Below are 22,075 nucleotides of genomic sequence, written 5' to 3'. Positions count from 1 at the left end.
TCAACCCTAAGGACACACATTTCCTTTATTGCAGCTTCAAAGGGCTTTCTACTGAACCCATGCAAATAAAACCATAAATTTGCAATTAGTTAACTTCAGACACATAATAGATAAATTCCAAGTTAATATATATTTTAAAGGAACAATTATGACTCAAATTAAGGATTCATAGCTTGTCAATTATTCAGTCTCCCTGTGCTGGTTTTGCAACCCTGAGCTCCTGGATGGATGAATATATCCATCCATAAACAAACAAACACACACACACACACACACACACACACACACACACACACTGCAGTCCCTATAAAGTTCTCTTTATTTTTTATAGCATAAGCAACATTTATGATCATTTATATAGATCTGAGTGGGATAAGTATTTATGGAGAAAAACAGTGTGTTCTGCCTTGAAATTCACAAAGGAGGAAAAGAGTTATAAATTTTAGAAAACTCAGCTAGGCAGCAGCTATTAGATTAGCTAGAAAAGCTTAGCAGCTTCAAACCTAGCTGTTAGAGGCTGCAGGCTAGTCGGGATAATCAAAAAGCATTCTGGAAGAACTCCCATATTACTGCCATTCAAAGTACATGTCCATGTTGTCACTAAGGATGAAACCACTTGAAAAAGACATTACTTATGAAATACTATTAAATAAAACATACAAACATTTGTATATGATTATAGTTAATTTACTTATAAAAAGAATAGCCTGATTTTCATTAAAAATAACCTTAAAGCAGGATATAGCAATAGAGACCAATGAAACAATATGAAATAGCTCCAATTAAAGGAATCAGCCAAGAACAACAACTGTAATATATTAAATGCTGCAGATTGAGGTCAACCATAAGAGTTATTCTCTTTTTCAGTTCTGTTGAATGGCAAGATACCTGCACTCTTATTGTAATTGTAATTGTTAATAATTTTGGCATGTTTATTTGAATATGAGCTTACTCTTGAGTGGTAGCTTATGGTAAAAAGTTTGCCTAAAATTATAAAAAAAACCTGTCTCTTGATGCAATGAATGCAGAATGGCTGTAAATAATTTTTAGATTGCTGTGAAATTGTTTCTGGCATTGTCCATGGAAATTTCCCAAGTAATTGAGAAACTTTCTAAGCTTTAATTTTACTAGTATAGTAAAATCTGATGGCAATAATCCTTTTGTGAAATTACTGCCAAATTTGAGAAGTATTTGTTAATATGCAGCTTATTTTCCAGATCTTGCAAAATCAATTTCATTCCAGTATCTGAAAAGGCATAATACAGAGCTTTTAAAAAAAGGCAAGCAAAACATTCTGAAGCTGAAAAAACTCCTTCAAAAGAAAAAAAATGTAAATCATTTGAGATACTTACTGTAGATTAGTTTGTACATGATATAGAGAATGGATGCAGATATCTTGTCATAATACAAGCATTTATAGTAAAAAAAAATTAAAACGGATAAAGGGAAGTATAAGATAGCACAATTAACTGTAGAATTATTTCTGCAAAATGTGATGGTGACACTAAGTTAATAGGTGGCATCAGAAGTGGGTTTCTGCCGGTTTGGCCCGGATCGGGTGAACCGGTGGCAGCAGTGGCGGGTGGGCGGAGCATGCGCAGAAGCACTGCATGTATGCACGTGAGCAAACCAGTAGTAAAAAAAATGGAAATCCACCACTGGGTGACATGTCATATGCATGGATAGTTAGGTTTATTGAATTGATCTCCCCTACATGTCACCCAGGTGTCCCAAATTGTCTCTGGACAGCCTTGTTGTTCGGTATGTAGGGGGGAAGGGAAAATAGAATCCTCCAGTGGGATAGTTCTCTTGACTGCAAGATATTGTGGGATATGTTGCCTGTGTGTTGGTGTATGGCTCTCTTTTTCATTGATTAACATTGTAGTAGATCTTTACCTGTTGTGATACAAAAAACGTTTTGCTCTCTCAGGATTTCTCCATCAGTTTGGCACATTACATGTTATTCTTGCTCACTGATTGAGGTGGTGATAGCGCTAAATGAGAGTTACTTACAACATTTCCTCAAATTTCCAGCCATCACGGTGTTCCTATAGTAATGTAATTACATCCACCCTGGACTTCCTATGCTCATGCTGCACAGTCTATCTCTAGGCCTTGCTATGGTTGTGCTGTGCTGCCTGTCCCGTGGCCTTCCTGTGTTTGTAACCCACCATGCTGTCCATTCTCCGATCTCTCTCCACTCATCTGCAGCTTGTACTGGCCTCCCCAGGCCTTCCTGACTTCAAACATGGCCTGCACTGGACCTCCAGGACCTCTTCCATTCTCCACTATCTGTACCCTGATCCTCACCTTGAATTCCTATCATTTCCAATTTAACAAACCACATGTCTTGAACTTTCAACAGCTCTCAGGATTGTCAATAAGTGGTGTGGTTATATAACATCACACATTTTAATGATAGCAATCTGGTCCCAATTGCCACCATAACCTGAGGATTACCTGTGTATTCTTATACATTATTGCCTGTGGATTTTTATACCGATTCTTATCATTTAGTGTTTTATTTTCACAGTTCTTTATTGAATTTCCATAACTTGATATTTTTTTTCATGGAAGTATAAGCCAATAATTTGCTGCCACCATCGCAAAGCTTGCTTCCACTTTCAAAAAAAAAACCTGCTACATTTTAAAATCTTTAAAGAAAGTAACAGAGATGTTCTGGGCTTAAAGATAAGGCTGCCAAGAATGCACCACTAAATATAAGTTTTATTCCACTCCCAGGCATGTGGCATTCAGCATCTTTCATAAAGACTGGTTTCGCTTCAGTTTTTTACCTTTCTTTGCCCCCAAGGCTCATTGCAGTCCTTCAATGGGCTGCATTCCATGTATTCTGTTTGACCAAGGCTATTTTGTGGGTAGTTTATAGACGTATTTAGTTGCATGCCCTGCGAGCAGTAACAAAGGTAGCAAAATATCAAAATAGAATGTGGGGCATTCTATTTTAATAAAAATGTAAAATGTCTTCATAAGATTATTGTATTATTCAATACTGAATTTGTGTAATGGTTGAATTGGTGAGACGAGAGCTCCTGATTGTCATGGAAGAGGAAGCCATTTTACAAATACGATGGCTGAGAAAAAAGAAGGTTTGGGGGCTTGAAAGGCAGCACGAGGAGGTTGGGTGGGAAGATGTATGCTATTAGACACAGAAGTTCTTGACAGGTGATTCTTTGCAGTAAAATTAATTAGCTAACCTTTTAGAGTTTACATGGGAATTCTGAGCTAAGAGAGAGTTATCCAATTATGCCTAGTATGAAATCTTGACAATTTGATGTGTGGATGGAGTTCAAGATTAAATTTGGAAATGTGAATAGTGTTTGAACATTTAGAAAGTAACTACATGTAGAGTAGTTTACGATAACAAAATGTATTCTTGAATTTAAAAAAATCACACGTATTCACACAAAAAAATATAAGGGGAGATGTAGATGCGTAATTAGGGTCAATAGGCTTAGAGTTTGCCCCAGTCTGCCACCATTGCCATCTTCTCCTGTGGTATTTTACACTCATAATCTCTTTAGATCAGGGGTGTCAAAATTAAGGCCCGCGGGCCGGATCCTTTTGTGGCTGGGGAGTATTATTTTAAAAATTACTTTTGACTCATAGAGCATGACCAGTGATGATATCACCATTGGGGTAAGGCTAAAATTTTAGACCTCTTATTTTGGGGAGGGCACGTTGGAAGATTCAGAGAGGATTCAGTAACAAGTAAGTGTTTTAGGTATAGCAGAGGCTTTAATTGTATGCTCAACTGAAAAGATTTTTTTCTCTCCAAACAATGACTTTTAATGTTTGAGGAATATATTAATGGAGGCAAATGTATTTTTATGTCTCATTTTCCTTTGGGCATGAGGTGGGTGGTTGCTGTTATTCTGAATAAATATCGTGTTAGAAGGAAATAATAAGAATTATGACTATGATAATTATATTTTTATGCCAGACTTCAACAGCCTGGACTTGAATATCTTGGGAAATATGAATTACCCAATCCTGGCCTAAAACCAGGCATTTGGCTCTGATATACATGCCAAAAAGCCATCCCAGTTAATTTACTACTATTGCAGCAAACAAGTAATAATCAGAAGAAAAGTTAGACTGCCTAATTCTAGAGAATCCTCATAGCGAGGACTTGGATCATTTGCAGTTTTCTGGAATGATTGGCCATTTTTGAGAATTGTTCAGAAATCTTCAGCGTGCGCCAATGTGTTTGGTAATCCATATGTATGCCCTGAGGTCTCATATGAAGGTATTTTTCAAATGAGGTATTGAATGATGCAGCTACTTTGTATTGTGGTTTTTAAAATTGTAGCTTTTGAATCTGCCACACTTTACCAGCTTTCCCAAGTATACTGTCTAAGACATATAATAGAATTCACGAGTAGACTAGCCATTGCTGTGAGATAACACGTTTTTAGATTAATACAAAATTATTTTTTGTTGGTTGGCTGGTTCTTTGTGCTGCCAATCTCATCCAGAGGCGACTGAATGGCTTATAAACATTAAAACCAGAAACATTAAATGATAAATGATAAAACAATAATAACAATAATCATAGTTATACCAAAGATTTATCATTAAAAGATCATGTAGGAGCAAGGAGCAAGAAGACCATAAGTGGAGGTGAGATCTTCTCTCAATCTACTAGCCATCTCCAGAGTGATACCACACATTGGGGCCCCAGGCCTGCTGGCAGAAGTCTTCAGGCCCTTATGAAGATCAGGAGGGTTGGTGCAGATCTCACCTCAGGGTTATGATGCTCCAAAGGACAAGAACCATGGCAAAGGAGGCTCTTCTCCTGGACACCACGTGCCAGAATTCCTTGGCTGATAGGGTCCGTAGCATGTGCTCTATCGGTATGGGTGGGGTGAGATAGTTCCTCAGATACCCATGCCAGACAGGGCTTTAAAACTAATAACCAGCATCTTGAATTGCACCTGGGAGCAAACTGGCAACCAATACAGTGTGCAGATCAGCGATGTAACATGGGGCAGTCTGGGGGTGTGTGTGGTCCCAAGAACTACTCCAGCTGTCGCATTCCACACCAGTTGTAGCTGCCAAATAATCTTCAAAGGTAGCCCCATGTAGAACACATTGCATTAGTTCCAATATGAAATGACTAGGGCTTAAGTGATTGAGTGCAAGGACTCCTGATCCAGCAAGGGACACAACTGCCATACAACATGAAATTCTACAAAGGCTCTCCTGGCCACAACTGCCACCTTATCTTCAATCAGGAGTAGAGAGTCCAGGAGAACTCCCAAGTTGTGCAGAGAGTCTGTCTGGGGTAGTGCAACCCCGTCCAGAACTGTTAGAGTTCTGTATCTCAGAGCTACATGCACTCAAATCCATTCAGTCTTACCAGCTGAAGCTTGTGGTCCCCCATCCAGGCCCCCATAGTCTCCAGGCATTTTGGGATGGGCAGCATCAGCATCATCCCTTGGGTCACTGGAGTGGAGTTGTAAAATTGGATATCATTGGCACATTGATGATACCTCAACCCCTGGTGGTAGATAATCTCACCCACAGCTTCATGTAGATATTTAAATACAGTGGAGAAAGTACTGAGTCCTGCAGCATACCCACAGAGGACCGACTATGGGCTGGATCTCTCACATTCTAGTAACACTGATTAGGACCAACCTTGGAAAAAGGAGCCAAATCAGTGGAAAAGTGTTCCTCCCATCCCCCGTAGCTGTCCCCAAAGGGTGCCATCGTTGATGGTATTGAAGGCTACTGAGAGGTCAAGAAGAGCAAGAATGGCTGCACTACCCCTATTTTACTCTCGCCAAAGATCATCAACAATCGCAACCAAAGCTGTTTCTATCCCATAATAGCCTGAATCCTAACTGAAAGGAATCCAGGTAATCCATTTCATCCAGGATCCCCTGAAACTGCAATGCAACCACTTTTCCTACCACATTCCCTAGAAAGGGAATAGGAGAGACTGGATAAAAGTTGTCCAGGTAAGATGCTTTTTTAAGCAGAAGGCAAACAGAGGCCTATTTAAAAGGCCCCGGGAACATCGCCTGCAGTGAGTAACTAATCATTGCTGACGGTTGCCATCTTGGAGGCTTTCACCAACCAGGAGGGAGAGAAATCAATAAGTAATTGTACTGACAGCATTGAGGGCCCTATACACTTCATGTGGTCCAACTTGATTGAACTGATCCCAGATAACTAGACAATAATTCCAGGCATATCATATGGATTTGCATCACATTCTAATTGGGAATGAATCCAAGTGATTCGTCAGGTGTTGAGCAAATTCCTCTGAACATGAACATCAAAATCCTCCTGACCTAGGAAGGATTAAGTGATCCAGAACAGGATTGCTGGGCAACATTCTGCGGATGCAATAAAGATGGAGAAATAGTAAAGTTTTGCCACTCTTACTGCCACAAGATAAGCCTTGATAGCAACTCTAAATCATGTCAGGTTGGAGTCATCTCTCATTTTCCTGCAGTGGTCCTGTAGATGTCTTTTTAACCTTTTTCAGAACCCAAAAACTAGTCTGTGCATCACTGGGAGGGTTAGGAGCAATGTGGTCAAGAAACACTGCACAGGCATAAACCTGTTCAAATCCTCAGCCACCCTCTGGTTTCAGGACGTCACCAGGAATTCGGCAGGACCATGCAGCATGGCCCCTGGAATAGCCCCAATTTCCTCTGAAATCTACTTGGGGCCATCAGTTGCCAGGGGCAGACCACACAAATGTGTCTGGTCTCCCCTCAGAGGGGAGCAACATAGGAGAATCTGAAGGACAGAAGGGTGTGATCTTTCCCCATGACTGGGGGAAATGGACACGTTCCCCCATCAGGGCCTGTTCCCATTGCCCTAACTGTAAAGTCCTCGGACTTACGACTGACAGCTTGGCAACAGCCAGGCGTGCCACAGCCAATCAGGCGCGACCTGCGGTTGCCGGGCTGTCAGACGCGCGGTCATTGGCTCCCTGTCTGACAGCTCCGTATAAATAGCTGTCAGACAGGGAAGGGGTGCCGGTCTACTGTTCTTGTTCTGTTTTGCCTGCGAATAAACGTTTGGTTGTTTTCCTTACCTCAGAAGCCTTCCGCCTGGTTCTTTCACAGAACTTAACACTAACAAGATCATATTCGATGTGTGGCCACTGTCCGGGGTCGGATCTGAGATGATCTTGGATAGACTCATAGCTGCCAAGGTAGCCATAACTCCTGAGTGGCTTCCAAGTCCAACTTGCAGAAATATAATTATAAACTTTTCCTATTGCTAGGATGCAGTGGCATGCTTTAGCAAGTTAGAATAGTCCATGAAGCCATATTATAGTTTGTTTGCCTTTGAACATTGTCAGGTGTGAAGAATCAGGATCATGCATTAAGTTCCAGTTAAGCTGATTTATTTATCAAGCCTATACAAAAGAATCTAGTAAAATGTTCAGTATTAAATGGAATTCAAGAGGGGCTAGATTTGGGCTGCTTGTGGGAACGTAGTGATTCTAGACTAATTCCTCTCTTGACTCCAACTCCAGACTCTGCCTCTCCCTCTCCTACATGTGTAGAGTAATATGTACTTGCAATACATGATTTATATTTGAATGTGTATGAATCAGGCTTCTTCAACCTATCACAATTAAATCACACCGTGGTAAAGTGATTTGTGAGCCCATTCAACAACTGCTTGTCATTATCTTCATATAAAACCAAGCTGAAATAGATCACATTTTTAATTAAATTTGAATGTTTGTTAGCAATTGGTTCCTATTTGTTATGGCTGAATAATTCTTCTGCCTTGATTGGCTGTAATTCTGGTTCTCATAGACTTATCCAGTCTATGATGAATGGAGAGAAAAATATAAGATGATGATGTCTTTGCCATGATTATGATGAAAACAATAAACAATGCACTGGGTCCCAAGCCTGGAAAGGTTGAGTAAAAGCAAAATTCCTGCCTAAGGGCTGTATTTTCTTAATCTATCCACCGTGGATGGCATGAATCTCCTTTTTCCATAGGAATAATGAATTGAATGTCCATGCCAGGAAATAGAGCCAGCATATGGTTCTCTCGGGAACACAGCAAGCCAGAATGACACAAATGAATGATATTTGAAACATATAAAGTGTTTTGCATTCCAAAAGTGGAAATGAGATAGAGAGAAGTGTCAATTACTTGGCAAATTAGTTTTCAGAACATGCCATACAGTAGGCAGCTGTTTTTGGTTGACATCAATCACAGCACGGAAGTAATCTGCCTTACTCTCAGCCGGGAATTGACATTTCAGAGCATTTTTGTAGGCATCAGGAATCAGCAAAATACGTTCGCTATTGCTGCAGATTCTCTTATCAAAAATTCCTGCTTTCTTAGAAATGGATTAATAACAATAAGTTTTCATAGCTGCATCTTCTGAGAGCATTTTCTTTTATTCATCGGTTGTTTTTATTTAAGATAGTAATTACGGGAAATGAGACAGTTCTAAATCCACATGCTAGAGAAATACAGCCAAAAATTATGCCATTGCTTGCTTTTGGTCTGTAAGTACCCGAGTATTTCAACACAAACCCATCTTCTTTCCCTCCCTGTTTCCTGTTTGTACCTGGCCAACTGTTTATTTTATAAGCTTTAATTTTGTATTGCTATTATTATTGTGTGCACATTTGCAACTATAATAAATACTGACACAAGTCATGTCTGATAAATATTTGACTAGGGGGAATATAGTTAATGTGATTCTTTAATGAAATGCCAAGTGAATATAACTATTGTGAAAATAGTTATATATACAACTTTGGTATGTTCAGTTGGAGGGGGTTCGTACATTGCTCTAATGTGATTTTTTTTTTGTATGATTGATGATCTGAAATACTGTCATTTTTGTATAGCATCCTTCTGATCAGATTTTTATATTGGGGAAAAGGCAATCAAAGTTGTTTTTAGCCATGCTGCTCAAGAGGAAGAGCCATGGTTTTCAGCCCTATTGTGTGAATTCATCCTATAGCTTGTTTGACAAATTACATTAAAAACAAGCCTTGTTTGGGCATAGCATATAAGTGCAGACAATGTGCTATGAGCAAACTAGACCCCTCTGTCTGTATAATTGCTGTAATTATTAGGTAATGCAGCTTGTTACTAGTTAATAACAACCTGTATTTTGTGTAACTGGAATCATAGTTCAATTACAAACCTCACTGATAATTTTATAGGTTGCTCTTGAAAATTATAGAAATCTTTAATGTTTTATTCATAATTGTACAATTATAAAAGTAGCATATTTGTAACCTCAGAGTCTTTATTATTCACACACACACACACCAATACTTACAGTATGTTGCCTTTGGAACCTTCTAGGACTTAAGAGCCTCACTATTCAACAATGTCATGTGACTAAACACAATTCTCAACAAACTCCTTCAATTAATTTTTAGTGGCCATTAGTGATTTGCCTGGTTTTTTTTTACATACTTCCTTTAATCTTATTTCAGCTTCCTTCAAATCTCTTTACAGTTCATGAAGACATCTTGTCTTCTATTCATGTGATGGAGGACCAAGTTATGGCCCTAAGATTCTATTTCACTTCTGGAGCAAACTTTCTTCTCAGATAAGCAAATATGATTGCTTTTTTTAAAAAAAAACCTTGGTGAAAGACACAGTAATTGTCATGCCCCCACTAACAGGTCCATTGCATTCATTCTACTAATTCTACTTATTTTCAAGTCAATCTCCGGGAGTAAGCTTTTAGAGTGGCAACTTTTGAAGTTATTATATATTCGTTGTATTCTTCCAAGCCTCCTACTATGTCCTACATACCAAATTGTCTGGCTGCTCTCCTGTCTCTGAATTTTCCAACTCAGAGAGGGTTCTCAGATTTCAGCTGCCCCATTGTTGGCACTGAGGAAATTGCTCTAATAACCCTATACTGTCTGAGTCCAAGTAGGTCAAAAAGAAAAATAGTTCCAAATTGTGTGACATTTATTTTATTGCCTACTGCCCAACATTGTTTCTATACTTCAGTAAAAATAATTTTTCTCCATACAACAGAGCTTTTAGTTTATTTGAGTACAGTGTTCAAACCTCACAAAAGAGGCTATATTTTTTCATATCAAATAGTGCTGCCCAGATACTTTTATAGATATTGACATGAATATATATGTGGAATCATATTCATTTGGAATTTTATGGAAAATCCATACCTGAACATTATATTTCTGATGTTGTAATCTGCTATTCCTTCAGAAGGGGTCTGTTCCTTTAATCTACAGTGAGTAAGATAGCAAATCCATTGTGGTCTTGATTTTCAGTAGACTACGCAAATGTAGCAGGATAGTGCTATCATTAGCAATCGTAATTACAATGCTTTCAGTCCACTACTGCATCTGATGTGTGAAGCATCATAGCACATGAACAAACTCAAGTATCCCTCCTTTTGAAAGGTATCCGGTGCTTCCCAAGGCAGTCTTAATGCCAGTCTGCCCAGATTTTATCAGACAGTTCTGTGGGAGTCTGCTACATAAACAAAATCCATCCCTCTTTTGCACTTTACTTTGTAGATCTCTATTGGCTGGGCCTGTCATTCATCTTCATCCTGACAATTTAGGTATAGAAGGATGTGCTCAAGGATGTTTTTATAGTTATAGAAGGATGTACCATTCTAGGCAAATGGTATACCTATTGAAGAGATCTGTAGGATGATTTTTTTTTCTGCCGCCTCCTCAAATATCAAGGAAATTATTCAGTGCAAAATTTCAGAATTTTATAAGCATCTATTAGAATCCATGCATTGGTTGCTTTTGACACTAGCAAGGAAACTGATGGATCCTCCCAAAAGGAAGTGGAAAACCTTCCTTGACCTGAGTATACTCAGTGAAGTTTTTAAAAAGAGAGAGATAGAGGAGGGGGGAAAAAGCTTCAGAGAACAACAATCAATTGAATGCATTTCTCTCATAAACCAAACAGGCCTATGAACATCTGCTGCATGAAAAATATATTCAGAGAAATACAGTCTTTTAGGAATATTTACTCAGCAAGGTATCAGGAGAGACACTGAAGTTCATTTGTGAGGGCAGTCGATTCACAATTACTACCAGTGAAATTATGTTAGGTTTAGTATGCAGAAATCAAATCATATTTGAAATCTTATTTGTATAAAATTATTTTAAGTATGGCTAGATTTTAAGTATGGTTAGATCCCTAACGCCGTGGTATGAAGTGAGCTCCCATTACTTGTCCCAGCTTCTGCCAACCTAGCAGTTCGAAAGCATGTAAAAATGCAGGTAGAAAAATAGGGACCACCTTTGGTGGGAAGGTAACAGCGTTCTGTGCCCCTTTGGCATTTAGTCATGCCAGCCAGATGAGCACAAAGAACATCTTTGGACAGCACTGGTTCTTTGGCTTTGAAATGGCTTCTTCATCTTAGAAGAGTCTCTGCAGGAGTCTTTCTTATCATATTGGAAACAATTTGATTCCCTTGCAGTCCACATAAAGGATGGTAGCTACGGTCTTGGACCCAGTAAACCAATAACATGCCAATGTGGCAGCTGGATGGAAATTTTAACATGCAGAGACACTAAGCAGTTGATGTGGCAGAGTAAAGGAATTCTACATGTTTTATGAAAAGAACAGTAGAAATTACACTGGACACTGCAATGGCTGTGTTAGCTAGTTGCAAAGGTTTACTAACTTTTGGGTATCAGTGGAGGTATAACAAACCCAGCAGTTTTCATAACTTTTGTCTAATATGAGTGCGGAATAAATCATAGATGCTAGTATGCATAGGATATGTAACTGGCATTTGAAATACTGCTCAGTGGAATGAAATTATGTGCGATATTGTGTATGCATATCATATGTGCAGTAGCTATTGAATAGTCATATGTCACAATTAGAAGTTGCATCTTTACAAAATCTAAATGCAAATCAATTTTTCTCAGTACCTTGGGATATTTTGGATTTTATTTGTCACCTCTCCCCCTCTTTCTTTCTTTATGGCATTTAACAGATTCTGTGACAAGTATGTGTACACATAGCTTTGGAAGCAGTAAGACTGCAACAGCAGTTCTAGGTTGTGGTTCTTTTAGTAGTATATAAAAATTGATGCAGAATTTATTTTTATTTACTGAATTTGTACATTGCATTTCAAAATAGGTAGCTGTCTTTCATAAGGTGGTTGGGAGTAAAAATATACACTTTTAATTAAGCGGGTACCTTGAATAAACTTAACTTTGAGTTTCAAATAACACTGATTTCGTTGTTGTCTTGGTTGACATCTGTGAAAAAAATTCAGGTGCTCACTGCTCAGGCATGAAAATGTGCCGCTCAAATACTATACTTTTCTGTACACACTGAAAAAAAATTAGAGGGAACATTGATAAGACACTCGGGTTGCCCAATTTATTCTTGCTAAACATTCCTCAAAGAGTTTTCAATTTAATGCAGTCATAAATTACAAGACTCATAAACTGTCTAGAATAGTCCCAGGTGAGACTGGCAGTAAATACTCTTATCAAATAAATAAATAAATAATACCCAAATATCACCTCCTGCAGTCATGGAGAGCCATTTGTTCTTATTCTAATATTCATTTCTTAGATCTTTGAAAATGAAAGTTAACTTTTCCTAAGTTCCTTACCTTAATTCCCCCCTAAAAATCTTTGTTGCTTGGAATGTATGTGCACAATCTTTTTAATAATCACTTTCAAGGCTTTTCTAAAGGCAAATGTTTTCATGAAGGCCTAATTTACATTGTCCCTCATAATTCTCTTGTTTCTGCCAAAATTAAACTTAATCTCCCTCCCTCCCTCCCTCCCTCCCTCCCTCCCTCCCTCCCTCCCTCCCTCCCTCTCTCTCTCTCTCTCTCTCTCTCTCTCTCTCTCTCTCTCTGTGTCTGTGTGTGAGTGAGTGTGTGAGTGTGTATGTGTGTGTCTGTCTGCAGATAAGAGCAGTCTGTGTTCTATCTTTGGAAGAGCACTTCTGGCTCTGCTCCCTGAGGAGAAATGGATGGCTATTGTGATAATACTACTTTGATTGTATTTTGCTTGTCCTGGAAGGAGTAGTAAGCAGTAGTTTGTTATCGAACAGGCTCTGTACCCGTCATGAGAAATCCTTGGTGAAAGGGGCTGTTCTGGGGAAAAAATGACCAGATATAATGAGAGCATAGCAAGAATATTAAAAGAGACCAGCCTTATATTAGGCTTATTATATGCTTTTAAGAAATGTCTATCCATTGTGAAAATTAACATAAACACAGAATAAATATCACAATTAAGTCAGCATTAGCCACATCCTGATTCATCTTGTACTTTTTATGATTATTTCTGTAACTCCATAAAAAAATGAATATACCCTGCTAGCAGTTGCAGATAAGAAAATGTTACAGTACAACATTACTGTAACATTTTCTTAATTCAATATTTACATTTCATTTCACTCTGCTTTAGAATATTTCAGTAGCAATTCATACAGATAAATAACTGTTAACTTATTTGTGTTTACTTGGTTTTGTTGTCTCTTTATTCTTGTTATGGATCCATATGATTAGAAGCCTGATACAGAACCTCTAATGTGTTACAAAATAGGCAAACGGCATTGGGTTTGTCTCTAGAACTTAATTGATGATATGAAAATCTCAGAGTATCTTCTTTGTATCCTCTGCTTAAAAAAAAACCCTCCCATTCCTTGATTTGAATATGCTGGGAGATTTCACTCTATCTTTTTTTTTTTAATGAATAGTTTCTGTTAAAGGGAAAATTCCTCATAATTCATGATTTTAGCAATGCCTGACCTAAAGAAACAGGCAAGCAAAGATTGCTATTGTCCAAACTGCTAGTTTTCTTGAAATGAATAACCACCAAAATATGACTGAATGTTAATGTAGAGATCATATACAAAGAATGTGAATGTGTTTTGTTTAAGCTGAAGTGAAAAAACTTGGGATTCATACCATCGTTCATTTAAATAGTATAAAAGAGAACTTCCGTGTTTCTGTTAGCAGAAACACAAATATTTGCATGTTGTAAATAGGAAGCTGCAATTTCTTTGTAAATTTATATTAAGAGTCATATTCAAAAACTCTGATTGTTGTGCTTTCTTTTGACAGGTCCTTGACCAGTATGAAAGAGAAGGCTTTAATTTCCTAGCCAAGGTTTTTAATTCTTCCCATTCGTTCTTAGAAGATCTTACAGGTCTGACTTTGTTGCATCAGGAGACTCAAGCTGCTGAGGTAAGGTTTCGTCAAACAAAGGAAAATAAGAGTAAGATTTATAATAACAAGTTATTGCTGTTCAGCTTCATTAATTAATAACAACTTAGGTTGGTTTTTTTTACTGATTAATATTTTCACATAATTTGGATGAATCAGATTAATGCAGCAGTTAGAACTCATTTTTTCTTAAAACTCCATCAGATTATTAAACCATATATCCACCGCCCACAGTGGATTCAGTTCACTATTATTTTCAAGTTAAACAGCAAACAGTTTCTATTTAATTCTGCATATATGGAGTCATCTATCTATAACGTCACTAGGACTTGAAAACAACTATACGGCAAATATTCAATGAGTCAATATGGGAGTGAGTGTAAGGTATGACTGAAGGAAAAATTTGCTGGTGATTTTTCTGGTGCCACTATTATGGTAAAATGTGGCATTTTAATTATTAACTACTATCAAAATAATTGTTATAGGATAACACAAATTTTTCATGTTTTTATCTCAAAAGTATCATGTTACCCTTTTTGTGTGCACTGCCCCCCACCACCACACATTCCATGTATTCCAAGTGCACAATGTAAGTAATAGCTAGTGTAGCACACTCAGTTGAGTTTCAGTTTCAGTTGAGTTTATTTATAGGCCGCCCTTTTCCCTGAGGGGACTCAGGGCGGCTAACAACTTGTATGGAAGGGGAAGACATACAATAACATAAAAACAATATATAATTAAAACCAAGCAACATTCATACAACATTCGGGTGGGGGCGGACTATGGTCTTACCCCCAGGCCTGGCGGGATAGCCAGATCTTAAGGGCTGTGCGGAAGGTCTGAAGGGTGGTGAGGGTACGAATCTCCACAGGGAGATCGTTCCAGAGGGTCGGAGCTGCTACTGAAAAGGCTCTCCTCCGCGTAGTTGCCAGCCGGCACTGGCTGGCAGATGGCACTCGGAGGAGGCCTAATCTATGCGATCTTATGGGTCGAGAGGAGGTAATTGGCAGGAGGCGGTCTCCCAAGTACGCAGATCCACTACCATGAAGGGCTTTGTAGGTAGTAAGAAGCACCTTGAAGCGCACACGGAGATCAACAGGTAGCCAGTGCAGCTCGCGGAGGATAGGTGTTATGTGGGCGAACCGAGGTGCACCCACAATCACTCGCGCGGCCGCATTCTGGACTAGCTGAAGCCGCCGGGTGCTCTTCAAGGGCAGCCCCATGTAGAGCACATTGCAGTATTCCAGCCTAGAAGTCACGAGGGCGCGAGTGACTGTTGTGAGAGCCTCCCGGTTCAGGTAGGGTCGCAACTGGCGCACCAGGCGAACCTGGGCAAATGCCCCCCTGGTCACAGCCGACAGGTGGTGATCAAAGGTCAGCTGTGGATCCAGGAGGACTCCCAAGTTGCGAACCCTGTCTGAGGGGTGTAAAATTTGACCCCCCAGCCTGAGTGGTGGAACACTAGCCAAATTTTTGGGAGGGAAACACAACAGCCACTCAGTCTTTTCTGGGTTGAGTACAAGCTTGTTAGCCCTCATCCAGTCCCTAACAGCTTCAAGTCCCTGGTTCATCACGTCCACCGCTTCATTGAGTTGGCACGGGGCGGACAGATACAGCTGCGTATCGTCCGCATATTGGTGGTATCTTATCCCGTGCCTCCGAATGATCTCGCCCAGCGGTTTCATGTAGATGTTAAATAGTACGGGGGACAGGACCCACCCCTGCGGCACCCCATATGTTAGGGGCCTCATGGTCGATCTCTGTCCCCCGACCAACACCGACTGCGACCTGTCCGAGAGGTAGGAGGAGAACCACTGCAAAACAGTGCCTCCCACCCCCACCTCCCGCAGTCGTCGCAGAAGGATACCATGGTCGATGGTATCGAAAGCCGCCGAGAGGTCAAGGAGAACCAAGATGGAGGGGTGGCCTCCATCCCTGGCTCTCCAGAGATCATCGGTCAATGCGACCAAAGCGGTTTCTGTGCTGTAACCAGGTCTGAAGCCGGACTGGAAGGGGTCCAGGTAGTCGGCTTCCTCCAAGGACCGCTGGAGCTGGTAGGCCACCACCTTCTCAACAACCTTCCCAATAAAGGGGAGGTTGGAGACTGGACGATAGTTGTTAAGTATAGCTGGATCCAAAGATGGTTTCTTCAGGAGGGGTCTCACCACCGCCGTTTTAAGTGCGGCGGGGAAGTGCCCCTCCCGAAGCGAGGCGGTAATAACCGCTTGGATCCAGCCCCGTGTCACCTCCCTGCTGTTAGCAACCAGCCAGGAGGGACACGGGTCCAGTACACAGGTGGAGGCACTCACAGCCCTCATGGCCTTGTCCACGTCCCCGGGGGTAACATCCTGAAACTCAACCCAGCGATGGTCTACCAAATCGTCCTCTCGTGTCACGGCTGGCTCTGCATAGGTGGAGTCCAAATCCGACCGAAACCGAGCAACTTTGTCCGCCAAGAACTGGGCATAGTCTTCAGCCCTACCCTGCAAGGGGTCCCCCGTATCCCTCTTATTTAAGAGGGAACGAGTTATCCTAAACAGGGTGGCTGGACGGGACTCGGCGGACGCAACCAAGGTGGCAATATAAGATCTCTTTGCTGCCCTAAGTGCCCTGATGTAATCCTTGGTGCAGGTTGTTAAGAGTGCTCGGTTCGATTCGGATTTATCGGACCTCCACTGGTGCTCTAGGCACTCAGTATTTCCTTTACTTAATCAAGGTATATCTTAAGTGCATTAACTTTGTAACAGCTGTCTGTATAAAGAAAAAAAATCATGTTATTTAGTCGTGTTCCCTTATTCACAAAATGAATAATTGATAGATCAAATATATTGTTTTTATGAAGTTATTAAATATGATTACATAAAAATTTCTACCTACCCTATATTCTTTTTGGATGACTCTAATCTTGACCTTAATCTGTCAGGTAGGAATATACAGATTCAACTCTTGATACATTTATTTTCAACCTATGCAAAGCATAAAAATGGATCCTCAAATATCCTGAGAAACATTCTGAAGTAGTTTGGAAGATCCTGTGCTTTCTTGGCTTCTTTCCATTATGTGGCACATGAGAAAAGCCAATGTTGATTAATTTAAGCCATGATATCAGTATCTCTGATGCTAGGCAAAATAGAGGTACACTGGTTCCTTCATGCCCTTCTCAGGAACTTAGTAAAAGTATATGGTAAGCAGTTTTTGGAAACAGATGTCCACCAATTCCTGAACCAAAATGCTGGGTGAGCTGTTTAGAGTGTTTGGAATATTGAATGATTAAGAATTGGCCCTAGTTGGCAGTGTGTTCATTCTTGTTCTTTGTTATTGGTCCTGTTTTGGTGTTAGCCATTGAGTCTCAATTTGTGAACTGGGCACTCATATAAATCAAATAATAACAAAATATATCTACAGACCATCACTTTTCGGTTCTTATGTGAATGCTGTTGTTCGACTAGTAAACTACCTGGCATTTTTGGGAGGACTTGCAGGATTCAAAAGTCCTAACAGCTGCCAAAAGTTATCAAGTCCTAATTTCAACTGTAAATAGCTTTTAGGTCTCTCATAGTTTATTATTAGACCCTGAATGTGGCCTTGGTATAGACCAAAATGAAATATACTTTCTCTTTTTCTGATCTGTTTGGGTAAAGTTATTTTCACTGAGGTTTCACATTTCTGTTACAGGAAATTGGTTTGGAGTAAAGACCAGAGAGCCATTATTAGAGTGCATTTTTCTCCTCAAAATATGGGTAGCTGCTGTTTTTTTCCACAGTCTTATGACTCATGAACGCCTGGCTGTTTAGTTTTAAAATCTGTCCTGTAAGAAGCATTGCCTTCTCTGAAAGAGTATCTGTCTTTTTATTCATCTAAATGTGAGGGAGAGTCTGAAGTCAATTCCATTTATAACTAGTAGTACAACATTATGGTTAGTTTGAATGGTTAACATCATTGGTTAGTACTGAATATTTGTATCCTGTATCTCTCCTTCCTCCTTCCCTTCCTCCCTCCCTTTATTCATTCATTCTTTCAAAATTATATATGTCAGGATTTACACTAAGCATTAGTAAATATTGTGACACTCTAGTTAACATGCGGAGATGTAGTGGGATCATTTAACTAAATAAAAATCACCAAATATGAATGACACAGTCTAAACATTGAATTACAATATTGTAAAAGGGAATAAGAGGCTGAAAATCTGGCCGTATCTTATATATTGAATACAGCATTTTTTGCATGCCGAAACCACACCCCCTTCACCAAAATGACTGTTCATAGCCTTTAGGAGGCTTTCAGATGCTCCTGGGGACTGGGGAAGGCAGAAATGAGCAAAAAACTGGGCTTTTTTTTTGCTTAATTTTGCCCCCACCCCATCCCCCAGGAGCACTCTACAAGCCTCCTAAAGGCTATTTATGCCCTTTTTTAAAAAAAAAAAACACAAGCCCGTTTTCGCAAAAAAATGGGCCGTTTTTGGGAGGTCTGCAGAGTGCAAAAAAATTTTTTTTAATTTGCCTCTTCAAAAGCTTGGTGTGTCTTATACTCCAGTGTGTCTTATACTCCAAAAATACGGTATGTGTGAGGTACCGATTAGTGTTATTGTTTGTAGTTGAGCTTTAATAGGTTATCCCACCCAAATTCTATGTCTTTCTGATATTGTACTTGAAGTTCCACTAATAATAGATATCCTAATCAACAGTTTTTTCCATTTTGCATTTTTTGTAGGATTATACTGTATTCCTTTCCCATTCCTTGTCTTCAATATTATTCTATCTCCTGGGGTAGCTACAGCAATAACCCAAACATGGTTCTTTTCAAGGACAGTAATGCCTGGTGTATTATGTCCCAAGTATTGATCAGTCTAAATTTTAAAATTCCATACAAATTTTGTTTTATCATTTTCAGTGACTCTGTGATTCATGTTTCCAATAATTCATACTGTTTTTAAATAATGCTTTTTACATAAATAGCAAAGTAATATCTTCCCAACGTTTTCCTCATGCATTATTATCCTTCAGAACTGCCCTATTTGTCTCCCCCTGCCTCAGTATTTTGCTCCATAGTCTGAAAAAGACTTACTGAAGTTGGGTCTAGTGTTAAATTTTTAATTTGGCTGTCCTATATTGCCAGCATCCCCCCCACCCATTTTTAGCATCTAATGCTTCTCAAGTGACTCTTGGATTATATATTTAGAACTGCAGTTCTTTTTCATATTATAACAAAGGTAATTGTTATTAAAAGTAATGTATTTCTTGGGAAACATGGAAAAACAAATAATTGAGAAGTATCAGAGTAAACAAAGAAAAGAGATCTCTTTGAATTGTAGTGCTGGGGAAAACATAAAATTCCTTGGACTGTAAAAACAAATAATTGAGTACCAATGGAAGTACTAATAATGCAGTTAAAACTTAGATATTTTGGACACATAACAAGATGGCAACTGTCCTAATGAACAAGGAGATGAGTTTGATTCATGGAAAAAACAAGACAATTGAAAAAAAGATTGATAAAAGTCAAGGTGACTAGATACTGTCCATGTTACAAGCATAGCCTAACTCAAAGAAGCAATTATTGTGCTGATGGAAATTTAGGTTCCACCACAAATGCGCGAACGACAAAAGTGCGCCTGACTAAACCACGGTGACAAAACTGCGCCGACGAATGAGCGCTGAAGCGCGCCAACAACAGCGCGCCGACAGAAGCGCGCTGTAACCCTAAACCTAAACCTAACCCTAAACCTTACCTTAACTTAAATTGTGCTTCTGTCGGCGCGCTGTTGGCGCGCTTTTGACATCGCGGTTTTAGCGCCGCAGTTTTCTCGCCGCACTTTTGACGTTCGCGCATTTGTCGAGTCACGGGAAATTTCATGGTGAAGAATCAGAAGTGCATAAATTTTAGTTCAGTAAAAATTAGTTTAGTAAGAAAAGAGATTTCGCAAAACTTATAAATATGATATGTGACAAAACTATTATGGAATTCTATGGTCAAAAGTCCCAATTTTCTACTTTGAGGCAGAGTGCAAGGGCAGAAAATGGCTGCTGAATGAAATATAAATACAGTATTTATTATTATAATTAAACATATGTTTCACAGAAGATTTCAAAGGCATGTATGTTACTACAAACCTGTATTTTCTCACAGGCTGTAAGATAGTAGAGAAGATTGGCTATAGGCAAGTTAACAGTTCTGAGGGAACCAACAATTCACCAGTCAGTTAAAACCAGAGTTGGAAACTAGATTATATTTCACTCACAAAGTTCAGGCTCAAGTCAGAGTATCAAAGACCATGTTCCTGTCTACTCTGGGGACTCTGGACCAATGCCAAACTTTGGGAAAACTGAAACCCAGCACCTAAACCTGGTAGGAAAAGAACGATCCTTTTTGCTCAATGAGGTGAATTTATCAGTGCTCCTTTTCTCTGTCCCTTGTGATCTTCCTTTGCTCCTTCTGTTTGCAGATTAACAGTTCTTAGTTTTTATCTATTTCATGTAACTTGGTTTGCAACTGATACTCATAAACAGATAATTTATCTGCAGGCAACATCAATAAAACTTTATAGTTGCTGGTATTCTTTTGGCAATAAGATCATTTTAACAAGACTATCTTTTATGTTCATATAAGCAACCTTTTAAAATAAATCTCATTCAAATCAGTTGCAAAAGCATTTCCTTAAAATATATGTTCTATGTTGATTGTTGTTCTTTACAGCAGGTTCCATTGCAGTAAATTATAAATAGCTTGTTCAAGACACTTTCTGTTAATAGCTTAAAAGAGTAAGAATTGCAACAAGAAGTAAGAATTACAACATTTTTTGCTGTAATTAAACACATAAATTATAGAACAGTTTATCAACACACAAATGAATAATTCTATGGTATATAAGCCCCTGAAGGTCTTTGGGACTGAAAGAGAAAGTCATAGTTTCATTTGTACAAATTATTTCCAGATGTAGATTTCATAAACTCATAACATCATTTATATGAATTATTCAAAGCAACTCTGCATCTTGTACATTGAGTTTTTTAATATTAATTCTATATGATTAACATTCGGTGTTTAAAGTTGTTTGCTATTCATACAAGATTAATTATGACACTTAAGAGTATTTTAATTATCCACATCAGACCATAAAGTACATATGTATATATGTATGTATGTACGTACCATAAGTATTCCCATTGTATATGTACTTAACCTGACAGTACTTTTTGGGGACTTCATGGTGTGATACTATTATGATTTGGTTGTCCTCTGCTTTGTGTTTTCCTCCTACTCTCAAGACAGGAGGAAAGTAAGATATTTGGGAAATCACTTTACCTGTTCTTTTCTCTTGCTATTCTTTATAGAAAAGGCTAACAAAGTTGTTATTTTTCTTCACAATCATGTCTGTATTGTGAGGGTATCCCTTCTATAAACAGAAACAATTAACTTTGTTGAGACAGAGAGAGTTTGTGAATGAGTCTTTGAAATAAATATTCATATACATACATACATACATACATACATACATACATACATATATGTAATGTTCAATAATATGCTGTTCATAGCATACATTTATAAGTTCTGTTACTAGTTACTTAATACTTTTATTGATACAATATTTGCATTTCTCACTGATATAATTGAGTTTAAATGTGAGACAAAAATTTCTACTGAATCAGTGTTCAGGATAATGAAAGTAGCAAATCATTTCGCAAAGTCCATTAATGATGAACAAATTCCCCAAGAGGCGGAGTGGAGCAAGCCTCAGATTACACAAGAAGAATGTGGCTGGTTAATTTACAAATGTATCACAGATCATCATCAGATGTAAAAGTTCCCTGCAAGTGGTAGCCACTGCAGTGGGAGAAGTAAGGAAGCTGGGAGTGGTGTAAAAATGACAATTTTTTGAATGATGAGTAC

At 38.9% G+C, this 22,075-nt stretch overlaps 1 protein-coding gene across 1 annotated transcript in view; it reads left to right on the top strand.

The window, feature by feature from the left end:
* The window catches only part of ATG7 (autophagy related 7), a 99,304-nt gene that overhangs the window by 43,817 nt on the left and 33,412 nt on the right, over window positions 1-22,075 (top strand). The window contains exon 17 of the mRNA XM_087709116.1: window positions 14,081-14,203. Coding sequence (XP_087565242.1) covers window positions 14,081-14,203 — 123 coding nt within the window. The remainder of the gene's footprint in view (window positions 1-14,080; window positions 14,204-22,075) is intronic.

The sequence above is a fragment of the Thamnophis sirtalis genome, unplaced genomic scaffold, assembly GCF_051295495.1.
Source record: "Thamnophis sirtalis isolate CommonGarterSnake01/CBP01778 unplaced genomic scaffold, rThaSir2_p1.2 scaffold_3, whole genome shotgun sequence".
Classification (NCBI taxonomy): domain Eukaryota; kingdom Metazoa; phylum Chordata; class Lepidosauria; order Squamata; family Natricidae; genus Thamnophis; species Thamnophis sirtalis.
The sequence above is the reverse complement of the archived record's forward strand: the minus strand, read 5'-3'. Positions and strand labels throughout refer to the sequence as shown.